At 53.1% G+C, this 16,243-nt stretch overlaps 1 protein-coding gene across 1 annotated transcript; it reads left to right on the top strand.

Moving 5' to 3' along the window:
* The first annotated feature begins 888 nt into the window (after positions 1-888).
* LAG3 (lymphocyte activating 3) lies at positions 889-7,242 on the top strand. Its single transcript, XM_020878716.2, has 8 exons — positions 889-1,051; positions 1,352-1,499; positions 1,854-2,113; positions 2,750-3,013; positions 3,425-3,700; positions 6,070-6,312; positions 6,605-6,732; positions 7,008-7,242. The coding sequence occupies exons 1-8, from the start codon at positions 970-972 to the stop codon at positions 7,176-7,178; spliced, it is 1,572 nt and encodes a 523-aa protein (XP_020734375.2). The 5' UTR covers positions 889-969; the 3' UTR covers positions 7,179-7,242.
* Positions 7,243-16,243: the final 9,001 nt, after the last annotated feature.

Below are 16,243 nucleotides of genomic sequence, written 5' to 3'. Positions count from 1 at the left end.
ATGGAAAGACACGTATAAGTCACCTGGCATCAGGACAACACACACACAACTTCTGTGTTCACACTCCCTGACCTTGGCAAATTGTTCAATCTCTGATCCTGCCTCAGTTTACGCATCTGTACAATAGGGGATAAGATTAGATTTCATGAGTTACTGTACAAAGTGCCCTGCACTGCAATGCCCAGCACATAATGAAAACAATACAGTGTAGCTATTTTATCCCCTGTGCTTAGGGTGCCCTTCAGACCTAACATCTTTTAGAGTTCAATAAAGCTAAGGGTCATTTGATGGGTGGGGAGGCAGGTGGACAGGGTAATGAAGTTCTGGGACATTAAGGGATGAACACCAAGGGAAGGGCTTGCCAAGAAAGTATGAACCTGGGGCCTGGGGAAGCAATTCAAAAATGAGCAAGTGGGTACTTCGAGGCAGAAGTTCCCCGGGGAAAGAGAACAGTCAAGGGTGGGGGAGGGGGAGGGGGCGGTGGGGACACCCAGGACTGAGGAAATAAACAAGGGGAGCGCCACCACAAGGGTGGAGGGTAACGCTGCTGGGAATCAGCCCCCTCAGACTTTCCACTGCGAAGCGAAACCGTGAGCCCTGGGGTGTTGGGGGGGGGGCAACGGGGAGGGGAAGTGCGGAAGGTGGAGGGAAGGCAGAAGGACAGGGGCCAGGGCCCTGGGAGCACTAGAACAGCCTCCAGCTGAAGACAGCCACCGTGCCTCCACTCTGCCCGCACCCTGCCCTTTCCTGGGGACCCCCAACCCTCCCCTGACCCCTGCTTCAGGCTACCTGATCTGGCTGACTTTCCTCTAGACTCCAGCTTCTGGTCACTGGTTCCTCCCTCTCTCTCTCCAAGCCTCCATCCCTCTTTTTTTCTAGATTCTCTTCCTCTAACTCCCTCCTTGCAGAACCTCTCTTTCAAACTTTAGTCCTTCCCCACTTTCCGACCTCTTCCCTTTGGAGGGCTGTATGGTCCAGGCCTCGGGGGAGATGCTGTGCGAGGCTTGGTTCCAGATCTGGCTGTTTCTGCAACTCCTATGGGCAGCTGCAGGTAAGATGGGGACGACTCTGGGAGGGTTGACCTCCAGACCCATAGCAAAAGTTCAGCAGGGAGCTCTCGGTGACCACACAGATGCCAAGGTCCTTAGATTGGGTGGATTCTCCTATGCCTTCCTCGGGGCCATTTTCAGCCCCCAAAGCCTTTCTTCATCTCCCCCTTGGCAGGGAAGGGGCAGAAACCCAAGGTCTCCCTTCTGCCCAGTTTCTTCCTCGGAAAACACTGAGGCTCCTTCTCTGCTTTGAAGTCTCTCAGCTCATGGCCCCTCCCCTTGGCCTCTCTTTTCCTCCCCAGTGGAGGCTCCAGAGCCCGGGGCAGAGGTCCCAGTGGTGTGGGCCCAGGAGGGGGCTCCTGCCCAGCTCCCCTGCAGCCCCACAATCCCCCTCCAGGATCTCAGCCTTCCGCGGACAAGACAAGTCACTTGGCAGCATGTACCAGAGAGGTATGCACCCCAAACTGCAATGACAGGGACCCCCAGATCCAGAGGTAATGGCTTCTAGATTTAGGCTCTAAAGCCCAAGCCAGCTCTCTGTAAATACAGAGGCGCCCCCCCCCCCATTCCTGCCCCTCCCCCATCCTCCGCAGACTGCTACCGTCACACCTGTATCCCCAGGCACGGTTGCTTCTCCGGTAGTGGATGGTGCTGGCCCAATCTGAACGAGGGGACAGGACGGTTAGCAGTTCAGAAATCTTCCCTTTGGGTGGGCTCCATCATCCTCAAGGTGTGGTTAGACTGCCTCTTCCCCGGGGCTTCTTCCCCTCGGATTTCTCAGTCCCATCTTTCTCTCCCGTCCAGTGGCTCCGCGGCGCCCACCCCCCGGGGTCCCGGGCCCCGCCGCTACACAGTGCTGAGGCTGGCCCCCGGAGGCCTGCGCATTGGCAGGCCGCCCCTGCAGCCCCGCGTGAGGCTGGAAGAAATGGGCCTCCAGCGCGGGGACTTCTCGCTGTGGCTGCGCCCGGCCCGACGCGCCGACGCCGGCGAGTACCACGCCGCCGTGCGCTTCGGGAACCGCGCCCTCGCCTGCAGCCTCCGTCTGCGCGTGGGCCAGGCGGCGGGTAGGTGGGGGCGGGATGCGGGGAGCGAGGCTGGGAGGAGGGCGCCCGGTATCCCGCGCCCAGGAGGCAGGAAGGGCAGGGCAGAGGCTGCTTGTACTTCTAAGGATGCGCCCTAAGCCCTGCCGGAGAGCTTCCAGCCCAGGAGCGGAAGGGGGTGGCGAGCCTGCCTGCAGGGTGGGAGGTTCCCCCAGACAAGCACGTGTGTGGTGGGGAGGGTTCAGTGAAGAGATCGTATCACCCCTTGAGCTTTCCTTCCCCCACCCACAGCTGGAGTGCCAGGGTGGAGGAGGGGAGGCACCCCTTGGAGGGGAGACGGAGGCGCTGGAGTGACTCAATTTAGATACCTGTAACTCAGAGAGTGGGCTTAGGGAGATCCTCAAGCAAGGCCTGAAGAAGGTGAGGGTAGCCAAGCAAAGTGAATTGGAGGCAGGGGGCGGGGGAAGTAGGCACAGGACTCTTGGGCTTGCATTTGAAGCACCTCCAGGGGCCAGGCTCTGGGCTGGGTAGGTGGTCTGGAGGAGGGTTGGGAGGGAGAAGACAAGGAGATCTACAACCAGCTCCTGTTTCCGGGAGCTTCCAGCTTAGCTGACTTGTGCCAGGCAAGCCGGATGATCAACCTTCTTTGTCTTTGTCCAGTGACGGCCAGCCCCCCAGGGCCTCTGTGGACCTCCAGTTGGGTCCTCTTGAACTGCTCCTTCAGCCGCCCTGACCTCCCAGCCTCCGTGCATTGGTTCCGGGGCCCAGGCAGAGTCCCTGTTCAGGAGTCCCCCCATCACCACTTAGTTGGAAACTTCCTCTTCCTGCCCCACGTCAGCTCCTTGGACTCTGGGACCTGGGGCTGCAGTCTCACCTACAGAGATGGCTTCAATGTCTCCATCACGTACAACCTGGCTGTTCTGGGTAACTCCTCCAGTCTGCCTTCACACTTGACCACAACCCCTTCCTGCCCCCTGACACCTTCTGCTGACTTCTGAGCCCCCAGATCAAGTCTCCGGCAGCGGATGACACCTATGATTACTCTGGGCCTCACTGTCCCACCCCTTTCTTTTTCCCTTTGCGGCCTTTCTACGGCTTCTCTCCTTCGAGCTTTCCCCTCAGCCATCCAGCCTCCTTTGCCAGCCTTTGGTCTCCTGCTTGCCGGTCCGCATTTGGGCATTCTTGGCATCCTTTGTTCATTCACCTTGTTCTGCTTTTTAGCACCCTTCAAACTGGATCACTTCCTTCGTGTTTCTGCCCACCTCCTCCGCAGACCTAGTGCTCCAGCCTGTCTGTACTCCTCAGCTTTAACTCGGGGTTCCCTTTTCTCCGCAGACCTGGAGCCCCGAGTCCCTCTGACAGTGTACGCTGGAGCCGGTTCCAAGGTGGAGCTGCCCTGCCGCCTGCCTCTTGGTGTGGGGATCCAGTCTTCTCTCACAGCCACGTGGACCCCGCCCGGAGGAGGCCCCGACCTCCTGGTGGCTGGAGACCAGGGCAACTTTACCCTTCGACTAGAGGCTGTGGGTCAGGCCCAGGCCGGGACCTACACCTGCCGCGTCCACCTGGAGGGACGGCAGCTCAGTGCCACTGTCACTTTGGCAGTCATCACAGGTTAGCAGGTGGGACAAGACAGGAAGGGCAGGTTGGTTGGGCAAAGACTGGGCAAGTCCACCTCATGATGCCAGGCCCCAGGGCACAATTGTGCAGGCTGCCCCCATGACCTTTTCTTTTCTCACCCCCATATAATGAACAGAAACTGAAAATCTCCCCTGAGTCACTGGATGAATGTTCCACCCTTCTGTAAGGGACTCCCCGGCTCTGAATTGGGGGGAGGGTCAGAGAACTTAGAAGGAGAGGTCACAAAGTTGGAATGGTTCCAAAGAGGTAGAATATTTATTTTCAGAATCCTTGCCCACTTTGGAGCCAGGGATTGAGTTAAAGTTGCAGGAGGCAATCTAGATTGGGGGGAGTTGATAAATCAGTCCCTTAGTTAGCAAATAGGGCTTCCCTGATAGCTCAGTTGGTAAAGAATCCACCTGCAATGCAGGAGACCCAGTTTGATTCCTGGGTCTGGAAGATCCGCTGGAGAAGGGATAGACTACCCATTCCAGTATTCTTGGACTTCGCTGTGGCTCAGCTGGTAGAGTCTGCCTGCAATGCAGGAGACCTGGGTTTGATCCCTGGGTTGGAAAGATCCCCTGGAGAAGGGAAAAGCTACCCACTTCAGTATTCTGACCTGAAGAATTCCATGGACTGCAAAGAGTCAGACACAGCTAAACGACTTTCATAGCAAATATTTACTGAACAAGGACTTTTCAAGACAGTGTAAAACAAACATAGGAGAAAACACCAAACTCAGAAAGTATGTGTTGATCGATCAGCAACTATCACAGCTTGGCGGTGTCTGCAATGCTCATCTGTAGCCACTAAATAGTAGTACCACATAGGTGGCGCTAGTAGTAAAGAAGCCGCCTGCCACTGCAAGAGACGTAGGTTCGATACCTGGGTCGGGAGGATCCCTTGGAGGAGGACATAGCAACCCACTCCAGTATTCTTGCTGGGAGAATTCCAGGGACAGAGTAGCCTGGTGGGCTGCCGACTATGGGGTCTCACGGAGTTGGAGACGACTGACGCAACTTAGCAGCAGCAGTCAGTATTCTTGCCTGGAGAATCCAATGGACAGAGGAGCTGGGCGGACTACAGTCCGTAGGGTTGTAAAGAGTTGGACACGACTGAAGCAACTTAGCATGTATGTGTGCACATAGTAGGTGCTTATAATGTATATTGGTTGAATGAATAAATGAATCTACTAATAAATAACCCATATCTCAAAGACCAGGGCTGAATTTCCACTGTTTTCCATGTATCTCTACCTAGACATGGTACCCACTCAGCCTCACTCTGAACCCCATCTTTTCCTCATACCCAGTCCTCCTGCTAAGTCACTTCTACATCAGTAACTCCAGTCATGTTCTACTCATCCTGAAACCTGGCCTCATTCTTCTGCATCAGTTGCCACAGTCTACCAGTTCTTTCTGTCCAAGGATGTCTTCTTTTTTATTATTATGAATTTTAAAAATATCTACTCACATCATTGTGGGGTGTGGAGTCTTTGCTGTGGCATGCCAGCTTCTTTCTAGTTATAGCATCAGAGCTCAGTAGTTGTAGTGCAAAGGCTTATTGCCATGTGGGATCTTAGTTCCCTGACCAGGGATCGAACCTGTGTCCCCTCCATTGGAAGGACGATTCTTAACCACCAGACCACAGGGAGAAATACTGTTGTCTGTGTTTTACAGAGAAGGAACTTTCTCAACGTTACACAGCTGGGAAGAGCCAGGTTGGGGCTAAACTTGGGTATCTATGCCATCAAGTCTTCAGGGGCCTGTACACCACGGTCAGCTCAAGGTCCTTCATCAGTTGTCTTCTCCTACCCCCATCCCTTACCACATGGCTTCCAGGTGCTGTCTCTAGACCTAAGGATCGAACCCAGGTCTCCTGCATTGAAGGTGGATTCTTTCCCATCTGAGCCACCAGGGAAGTCCCATCTCTAGATCAGTTGGTCTGCCCTTTAGACATTCAGAAATGGGAATAGGGTTCATTTAGGGGACACAGATATAAGCTATAGCATGGAGGCAGAAAAAGTGCAAAGTCTTCTGGGGACCAACTCACATGGCTGATATTGGGGGTTCTGAGTCTTTGAATAAAAGTCATGAAAAAGAAACTGGGTACCTGTTTATGTGATCCCTCTGGGCCAGTTTGAGTTTGAACATTTCCCCGAGGCAGCAGGGAGCCTGGAAAGTTTGGGGGTAGCAGAGTGACCTGACCAGAGCTTTGTCTTGAGATTAATTTGGCCTTGACTCTGATCTCTTCCCCTCAAGTTCACCCAGTCAGAGCCCAGGTGAATCAAGACTTGGGCGGAACCTATGCTTTCAAGGAAGGGGGTCAGGTCCCCCAAAGATCTCTTCCCTGTATTTTTTCAGTCACTCCCAAGCCCTACGGATCATCTGGCAGCCTGAGAAAACCCTTCTGTGAGGTGACTCCCGCATCCGGACAAGAGCACTTTGTGTGGAGCCCCGTGGACGAGCGGTCTCAGAGGAGTTCCCCAGGCCCCTGGCTGCTGACACCGGACACCAGACGCCTCTCTCAGCCCTGGCAGTGCCGTCTGTACCAGGGGCAGAGGCTTCTCGGGACCGCAGTGTACCTCACCGAGCTGTCTCATCCAGGTCTGAGACCCCACAGCGCCACAGCCCCGACTCCAGACCAGCCCCCTCCATCCCACTTCCAGACCGACCTCCACCCCCACTCTTCCCTTTCCAACCAGGGAGCTGACTACCAGCCCTTGTCAAGGCCCGACCCACTTCCACCACAAATTAGCTGAGTGACCCTGGACACGTCCCTTAAACTCTCTGGGTTTCATTGTCTGTAAAATATGGGAGTGTGGCTAGAGGTTCCTCCAGCCGAGACCCTGAGTGTGTGTGTGTGTTTGTGTGTTCCAATCCTGTCCTCTCTCCGTAGGTGCCCAGCGCTCCGAGAGAGCCCTGGGGGCGGGGAGAACAGGTCACCTCCCTCTCCTCATCCTTGGTCTCCTCTTCCTCCTTCTGTTGGTGACTGGAGCCTTTAGCTTTCACCTTTGGAGAAGACGGGTGAGCCAGGAACCCCCCTCCCCAGTCCTCAGCATGCTGTCTGGCACCCCTTCCTCAGGAAGATGAGCAGAGCAGACCCTGAACTTGCCTCAGAGTCCCTTTTCATGAGGCTCTGCTCTCCAGGGATGCCTTGTGCCTGAAGGACCCAAGGAAGGCTCACGGCGGGGTGGGGAGTGGCTGAGAGGCCTGGGACCAGATGGGCAGGGCGGGGGCTGGGAAGAATAGCTTATTCCCTTTCCCTTCCTTCTCCTACCCTCCATGTCTTGTTCCTGCAGTGGCGACCCAGAAGATTCTCTGCCTTAGAGCATGGGACTCACCCCTCTCAGGCTTCGAGCAAGACAGGGGAGCTGGAGCCGGAGCTGGAGCCAGAACCAGACCCAGAGGTAGAACCAGAACCGGAACCCGAGCCGGAGTCTCAGCCACAGCTGCAGCCGGAGCAACCCTGACCTGCAGCAGTCAGCCACCCGCATCTCCACAGCTCAATCCAAATAAACTCCCCATCAGCAGCAAGCCTGAGTGTGGCCCCTTCTTGCCTAGGGGATGTTCTGTCTCTGCCCAGCCTCTGGGCTCCCTTCTCACACCGGCCTTCTGACCTACTTTCCCCAGCCAGGCTCACATCTTCCCCTTTTCAGTTCCGGGCTTCTTGGAGATTCTCTCTTCCTGGTCTCTCTCTCTCTCTGTCTTGCTCTTTCTGTCTCCTGAGTAGTCCTTTTCCTGAACGTCCTCACTCCTCCAGCCCGTTCCTCCATCCTTCCGCTCATGTTGTGCTGGCTGTCCCGGTTTCCTTTATATTTTGTTCTTTTGGCACCCCCATGCACGCCTGACCCCCAGCACTGTCCTTGGCCCTCTGGCGGAGGCGCGAGCGCGCGCACACACACACACACACACACACACACACTCTTGGAGCTGCCCTGCCGGTCGAGTCCTCTCCGAGAGGAGGGGTCCCTCAACCTTTCTGGGTGTCAGCCTCCACCCCACCCCCATGTTCCGCAGCCACGGGCGACCGGTCTGGTCTCAGGCATGAGAACACACTGCCACCCAGCGGTCACTGTGTGTCACACACCACCGGAGGTCACAGAGCCAGGGCAGATGAGCAGTGCAGGGACCCAGGACCAGGGGCCTCAGCAGCCGGGGGGCTGGCTCTGTCTCTGTGGCGGCACTGTCCATGGCCTGCACACGAGTGTCACCCGGCAGCTGTCTCCTGCCTTGTGTACCCTCAGGACACATCACCGGGGCCCCAGGGGAGTCCTGGGACCAAGTCCCCAAGTGGGGAAGAAAAGCAGACACTGGCTGCTGCTGAAGCTTCAGAGGTCAGGACACCCGGCTTCTGATCCTGGATGAACTGATGTGACCAGAGCTAGTCTCTGAGTCTCAGTTTCTTCACCTATTAAACGGGCTGATGACTCACCCAAAGGGGTTGTTGCAAACATCAGATGATACAAGGGCCAAGCATCCACTTGTGAAGGAGGAGACCAGCAAGCCTGCCTGTCCCCCTCCCTCTGTCTGTCTGTCTGTCTAAGAGGGAAATGTTCCTCTGGGGCTTGAGAGACAGTGCTTTAGCAGAGCGCACATATACACACACACATATACCCAGAGGGACCCAACCTCCACCTACAGTGTGTGGGCACCCAGCCTGGACTCAGGCTGAAGGGTCTGTCACCCTGGCTGAAGGAGAAACACAGGGCAAGTGGGCAGGAGCGGTCGTGCCGCAGTGCACGGACGTGGGTCGTTGCGAAGGGACAGCCTGCTGCTGTCCCCTGCCCCCACGCCCTGCCACTTCCCGACCTGCTGGGCCCTGCTCAGCGACAGACTCTGCTGCCCACGCAGCTGAAGACCTGCCCTGTGGAGGCACAATGGTCAGAGACTTGGGGCAGAACCGGGAGAGGGGCCTCTTCATGGCGGCAGAGCCCTGTGGGGAGGGGCATCGGTTTGAGGGCACCCGAGGTCCCCAACCTGAGGGTGGTGGGGACCCTTGTCGTGTCACAGGCAGAAGTGCACAAGAGAGGCTCTGGCCTTGCCAGGGATGGTGGCACCGTAAGGAGAGGCCCGAAGTCTCTTTGAGCATCCTGTCAAGCACCATCCCCACCCCTTGCTGGGGGGCTGCCAGGAGACCCAAGACCCACTCTCTGGGCAGGTTTTAAAGGGGCAAGGGTTTCCTGGAAAGTTCTGTGGGTGGCATTTTCCTCTCTATGGGGTGACACCGTCTTGCCCTTTGGGCTTCTGAGAGGAGTCACTGCGGATTCACGGGCTCCGTGCAGGGACTTCCCCGAGTTCCTGCACAAAGGGGACAGGGAGGGGACAAGAGGCCACCTGCTCCTCCACCCACTGAGGAAGAGAAGAGCAGAGGGAGGAAGGAAGAGCAGGCAGGGGGTGGGGGCAGGGGACAGCAGCTCTCCTTTGATTAATTCTCCCCCCTCACTGTCTCTGTGGGGTCTCTCCTAGGGGGTCTCACAGTCCTCCTCCTGCCCCTCTGGCCCCCAGCCCCACTCCCCATCCAGCAAGATAAGCTTGGACCCTTCTTGTGTCCTCTTAGGGCCTTCCAGGGAGCCAGGCAAATCCACTTTGTATTAGCAAGTTTATCTTCAAACCGATGTTCCAGGCAGGAGGGAGGGGAAGGGGCGACTAGGAGGCAGGGAGCCCATGGGGGCTGTGAGGGGAATCAGCTTAGGTCCTTGTTAAAAAGGAAGGGAGGGGAGTTTCCCGGTGACCTAGTGGTTAGGATTCCAGGGTTTCACTGCCGGAGCCGGGGTTCAAGCCCTGATTGGGGAACTGATATCCCAGAAGCTGCATGACACAGCCAAAAAAGAGAAGGAAGGGAGTGTATTAGTTGTCTATTGCCGTGTCACAAGGGTTTCAGAGGTAAAGAATCCGCCTGCAATGCAGGAGTCGCAGGAGATGCAGTTTCCATTCCTCAGTTGGGAAGATCCCCTGGAGGAGGGCATGGTAACCCACTCCAGTACTCTTGCCTGGAGAATCCCATGGACAGAGGAGCCTGGTGGGGTACAGTCCATAGCATTGCAAAGAGTCGGACACAACTGAAGCAACTTAGCACGCACACCCTAGAGTCAGTGCTCTGCAATAAGAGAAGCTACCGCCATGAGAAGCCTGTGCACTGCAATTAGACAGTAGCCCTGACTCTCCGAAACTAGAGAAAAGCCATGCAGCAACAAAGACCCAGCACAGCCATAAATAAATTAAAAAAAAATTTTTTTAATGGTCCACATGAAAAAAAAAAAATCTTAAAAACAAAAAAGAGGCAGGAATTGTAGGGGCTGTCTTGCACCCTGCCATGCTGGTGGGGAACAGTGCCTGAAGGAGAAATAGGCCAAGACGGGGAAGAGGCCTCTCTGAATTCCCCATCCCCAGTCCTGCAGGGGCCTGACGGCCTCCTCCAGTTCTGCCATCCAGACTTCTGGAGGCCAAACGAGGTCCAGGGCTTGGCCAAGTGAAGTGTGTCAGCCGAGAGGCCACCCGGTGCTCCTTCAGGTCTGCCAGAGTGTCCCCCACCCTGACCTGGTCTTCTCATCTCCTCCGGAAAGGACAGTCCCAGAAAGTTCTCTGCCCCATCTATCTCACCAGCCAGAGGTATTGGGGTTCAGATGCACACAAAGGAGGTGACTTAGGTTTCCCTGTGAGGCCCCACCCCATGACAGGGCTCGGCCTTTGAAGGGAGGGAGGTTGGGGTGGGGGCTGGGCTCTGTCTGCTCCACTCTGCGGCTGACAGTTTCTTCAGGGCCTGCAGCTGCCAGCTGGCTGGGCCCAGGCTGGGCTCAGAAATGTGCCTGCTCACACCGCCTGTGGGGCGGGAGGCCTGGGAGCCACCCTCCCAGAGTTGCATAAAGTCAGGAGGAATGTGGATGGGGCGGAGGTGGCTCAGCCTTGCCAGACTCTGCCTCCCCAGGAACAGCTTCGGTGGCGACCCCTCCCCACCTCCCCCCAGCGCCCAGCCCCCAGCCCTGCCCCACCGCCTTGCAGAGGTTGTGAGTGCAGCTGCAGGGTAACTGGTGAGGAGGTCACCGCAGGACTGCACCTGGGACTTCCGACCCCGGGCTCCGAGAGCCGCCCTACCCCAGCACTCTGTCAGCAGCCTGGCCTCCATGTCTTGCTCCCCTACTCCGACTCGGCCTTCCCTACCACTTGGAGGGAGACAAAACACACGCAGTAAAAATAGCTTCGTATCAGGAACTGTATCAGGAGATTTCTGGAAATCCCCATGCACCATCCCAACAGTCATGTGAGGGGGCAGAGAGCTTAACTGTGGCTTCTTCTGTAGAGTGAGGATAGTAGCATTTGCTGAAAAGATCCAGCATGTGCTAACAAATGTGAAAGAGCTGTGAAAACAGAAAATCTCTCTCTAGGTGTGAGGGATCCTGGTGAGGTTGCCTCAGAAGCCCCGGATGACCTGATGACCTCACACCCCCTCCACTCCCTTGGCCTCATCCTGGCCTTTTTTCTTTCTTTCTTTTTAAATATTTATTTATTTATTTGGCTGCGCTGGGTCTTTAGCTGTGGCACTTGGGATCTTCAATCATCACTGTGGCATCCAGGATCTTTACTTTAGCATAAGGGGTCTAGTTCCCTGACCAGGGATTGAACCTGTGTGCCTTGCACTGGGAGCAAGGAGTCTTAAGCCACTGGACAACCTTTCTTTTTTCAATTGAAGTATTGTTGATTTACAATACTATATTCATCTCAACAGCATTGTGATGCAATATTTTTACAGATTATACTTCATTTAAAGTTATTACAACCAACTGTATTGCTCAGGGCACACTACTCAGTACCCTGTGATGACCTAAATAGGAAGGAAATTCAAAAAAGAGGGAATATATGTATATGTATGGGTTCGATCCCTAATCAGGAAGATCCTCTGGAGGAGAGCATGGCAATCCACTCCAGCATTCTTTCCTGGAGAATCCCATGGCCAGAGGAGCCTGGTGGGCTACAAACCATGGGGTAGCATAGAGTCACACAGAGTCGGACACAACTAAAGTGACTTAGCATGCATGCACGCATGTATAGATATAGCTGATTCACTTTGCTGTACAATAGAAACTAACAACATTGTAAAGCAACTATACTCTAATAAAAAATAATTTAAAAATTAGTTATTACAAAATGTTGGCTATATTTCCCTATGCTGTATGTTCTTGCTCCTTATTTATTTTATACATGGTAGTTTATGTCTTTTAACCCCATATCCCTATCTTGGAGGCCTCCCCCATTCTGTACTTTCTTACTGCAGAGGAGAGCCAGTAGGGTGAGGAAGGTACCATCCAGGGAGGTAAGTTCAAATCCATCAGCCGTGATTACTAGCTTTGTGACTGCTAGTTCCCTGGTGGCTCAGCAGTAAAGAATCTACCTGCAGTGCAGGAGACACTGGAGACCTGGGCTTGATACTTGAGTCAGGAAGATCCCTTGGAGGAGGAAGTGGCAACCCATTCCAGTATTCTTGCCAGGAAAATCCCAAGGACAGAGGAGCCTGGCGGGCTATAGTCCATGGGGTCGGACATGACTGAGCGACTGGGCATGAGCAAGTCTCTTAAAATTTTCAAGCCTCAGTTTCCTTATCTGTATGGTCTGGAAAATAATACTTATGCCTGATCCCTGATATAACAGTTAAATAAAATACACAACTATGGAAATGCTCTAAATGTTCAATACATTTAGAAAAAACTTGCTGCCTCTTCCCCTTTTCTTTTCCTGTTTGAAAACCCCAAGGACCAATGCCTCAAGGGCCAGGTTCTTTAGGCATCGCTTCCTGGGAATGCATCTTCACAGGCAGTCACGGGCCACAGACCAAGAGCTGGGTGGCATCACACAATCTGTCTGGTCCATCGGTTGCAAACTGGTGGGCCTTGAGCTCCATCCAGCCCTTAGAAGGCTTTGGGTGATTTATTCAGTGTTAGAACAAAACATAAAATTAGTTGCCAACATCAAAATGAGGAGATATTACATAAATGTCTGGTTTTCCACCTTCTCTTGAAATTCTGGCAGAGGCTGGAGACTCTGGGATCACATTCCGGCAGAACCTCCACTGTCCGCTCAGCTGGAGCTGTGTGGTTAGTGGCTGCCCTCATTAGCTGAGACAGGGCCTCTGCTTACCTCGGTCCTCACCCCTCTCTGCTGTTCCTATCAGCCTGCTCTTCTCAGCTATAATGCCAGCAGGCTCTGACAGACCTTTAAGTCTGTGACCCTTATTTCAGCCCCTCTGCATTCATTCAGAAAGTATTCAACAGCCCAGGGCTGGGGGGAGGGGGAAGCAGAGAGTTAGGTTTAAGGGAGACAGTTTCAGTAGGGGGAGATTAGAAAGTTTTGGAGATGGTTGCCAGTTGTATGGTTGTATAACAGCATGAAGGTTTTTAATGCCCACAGAAGTGAACACGTAAAAATGGTTAAAATGGTCAATTTAATGGGATGTGTATTTACCCTCATAAATTTAATACTGATCAATATCAATAAAATTTAATATCTAAGAAAGTATTCAAAGGGCATTCCATGGTGGTCCAGTGGTTAGGACTCCATGCAGGGGATATAGGTCTGATTCCTGGCCAGGGAACTAAGACTCCACATGATGTGTGGAATGGCAAAAAAAGAGAGAGAGAGAGAAAAAATATATATATATATATATATATGTGTATATATATATATATATATATATATATGTATATATATATTTGACAAGAATTAACAGTCTACCAGGCCCAAGACACTGTGCTGGGTGCTAAGACAGACAAGGTCCTCCTGCAGCCCCTGAAATGAACTGAAATGAAGTGAAGTGAAAGTCGCTCAGTTGTGTCTGACTCTTTGCAACCCCATGGACTGTAGCCCACCAGGCTCTTCTGTCTGTGGAATCCTACAGGCAAGAATACTGGAGTGGGTTGCCATGTCCTTCTCCAGAGGATCTTCCCCACCCTGGGACTGAACCCAGGGATTGAACCTGGGTCTCCTGCATTGCAGGCATCTTTATCATCTGAGCCACCAGGGAGGAAGCCGGTGCAACAAATACTAAACAAGAATTTCATAATTATTTCACTTGGCCAGTTGCTTCCATGGGAGAAGTTACACAGTGTTCTGGGAGATCTTACCATAAGGGGACCTTCATTCAGCTGGGGCACCTTGGCATCCTTCTCAGACTATGAGGAGGGGTCACGTGGAGGATGAGGGTGTGGAGCAAGATACAAACAGCTGATCCTGCTGCTGGAGTCGGTTTGCTTCTCACCACCCCTATCCCTCACCTCTGGGTCACCCACCTCCAGGCTTCTTTCAGAGGAGAAATTAATTTCAGTCTCATTTTGGCCTCTGTTGTATTGCATTTTCTTTCACTTTTACCAGGGCCCACATGGTTACTGGAATATGCTTTCTGGAAGCTTTTCTCAAACTGCCCCCCACCCCGGTTGAAATAAAGCTCCCCGGGACTTCTCTGATGGTCCAGTGGTTAGGAATCTGCCCTCCAATGTAGGAGTTCTGGGGAACTAGGACCCCACATACTGTAGGGCAACTCCTGAGCCTGTGGGCTCTGGAGCCAGCCCCTGTGCCAAAAGAGCCCACACACTGCATCTAAGACCCGACACAGTCGAATAAATATTTTTTAAACAAAGAAAGAAAGGTTCCCTGTGATAAGCTGCCCTAGCACCCTGTGTGTCTCCCTTTGTAGCCCTTCTCCAGTTGTGATGGAGTTATTAAATACGTAGGGTCCATGCCACAGGCTTGAGAACAATCATGTTTGGTTTATTTAGCATCACATCCCTGGGTTCCTTGGGCTTCCCCTGTGGCTCAGTGGTAAAGAATCTGCCTGCAATGCAGGAGAGGGAGGAGATATAGAAGATGCTAGTTTGATCCCTGGGTGGAGAATATCCCTTGGAGGAGGGCATGGCAACCCACTCCAGTATTCTTGCCTGGAGAATCCCTTGGACAGAGGACCTGGTGGGCTGCAGTCCAAGGGGGTCACAAAGAGTCTGACAGGACTGAAGTGACTAAGTACACCAGCATACCCTGAGTTCCAGCAGATGCCTTGGGCTGGTAAACATGGCATGCTTGTTGAATACACAAATGAATGGAGAGAATTGGGATGGGTCAGGGGTCACAATCTTGAATGCTTACGGGAGCCTGTGAGGCCATATAAATGAGAGACGCAGGTAGGCGGTGTGTAAGATGGATGTTTGCATTCCTGCCCGAAGGAGGACACCCACACTCCCTTGAGGGACACGCCATAGAGCTCGCACTTAACACCTGCACTTACAAACTTATATCCATTGACCTAAATGGAGTCATTCTGGGGCTTCCCTGGTGGTTCAGTGCTAAGACTCCTCACTCTCAGCGTAGGGGACCCAGATTCCATCCCCGGTCAGGGAACTAGATCCCACATGAAGTAACTAAGAGTTCGCATGCCTCACCTGAAGACCCCGAGTGTTGCATCAAAGACCGGCCCAGGCAAATAAAAAAATATTAAAAAAAAAAGAAAGCCCAGAGTCATTTAGCCACACCCAGCTGCAAAGGAGGCTAGGAAATATAACTTAAATATAACATAAATCTGGGCAACTATGAGCTCAGCTAAAAATTGAGACTTCTATTACCAGGAAGAAGGAGAAAATAGGTTTGGGGGATAACTAAAGGTCTGTGCAGAGAGATAACTAAGACCTGAAGAGTGGATACAAAATTTCCAGATTAGTGGGGTTCCCGCTGTGTGATCCGTGGGAGACTCCGAGACCCTTTCAGGGAGTCTGCCAGACCAAGCCATTTTCATAAAAATAATAGGACATTATTTGTCCTTGTCACTATGTTGACATTGCAGAGATGTTGCAAAAACAATCTAGGTTAGACTGCTGCCTTAGCACAAACCAAGGCGGTGGTGCCAAACCATGCTAAGGTCATTGTACTTTCCACTGTCAGGCACTTGTAGAAAAAAAAAGAAAATAAACTAATGCCAGTTTCGATTTAGAATGCTCTTGATGAAGCAATATATAAACTGATGTTATTAACTCTCAACCTTTGGGTATACTGTGTTATGAAAGGAGAAGTAGCAGAAAGCGCTTCAGCTGCAATAAAGCACAATGGTTGTCTCAACAGAAACACTTGTATTAGTTGTTGGAGTTGAAAACTGAGCTAGCCACTTTTGTTGGCAGTGGGGGAATGCCATGATGACAGGCGCATACTGGAATGATCACTCAGGCTGTTGAGCAGATGATGGTCTGCAGGCAAGGCAGGAGGGAGACACCAGGAGACCAGGGGGAGGCCGGAGCTGTTGACCAAGTGAAGGATGAAGATGGCACCTTGGACTCGAATGGTGGTGGTGGGGCAGAGCGACTCTGACAAACGTCAGAGCTACTTAGAAGGTGATGTCCCGGGGAATTGGGAAACAAATACTTGGGAGGTGCAGGCTGAGGAACAAGTCAGAGATTACACACAGGGACTTCCCTGGCGGCCCAGGGGTGAAGAATCTGCCTTGCAATGCAGGGGACGTGGGTTCAATCCCTAGTTGGGGAATTTGGATTCCACATGTTGCCTGGAG

This window comes from Odocoileus virginianus, chromosome 23, assembly GCF_023699985.2.
Source record: "Odocoileus virginianus isolate 20LAN1187 ecotype Illinois chromosome 23, Ovbor_1.2, whole genome shotgun sequence".
Classification (NCBI taxonomy): Eukaryota; Metazoa; Chordata; class Mammalia; order Artiodactyla; family Cervidae; genus Odocoileus; species Odocoileus virginianus.
Note: the sequence above shows the minus strand (reverse complement) of the source record. Positions and strands in the feature narration are given on the sequence as shown.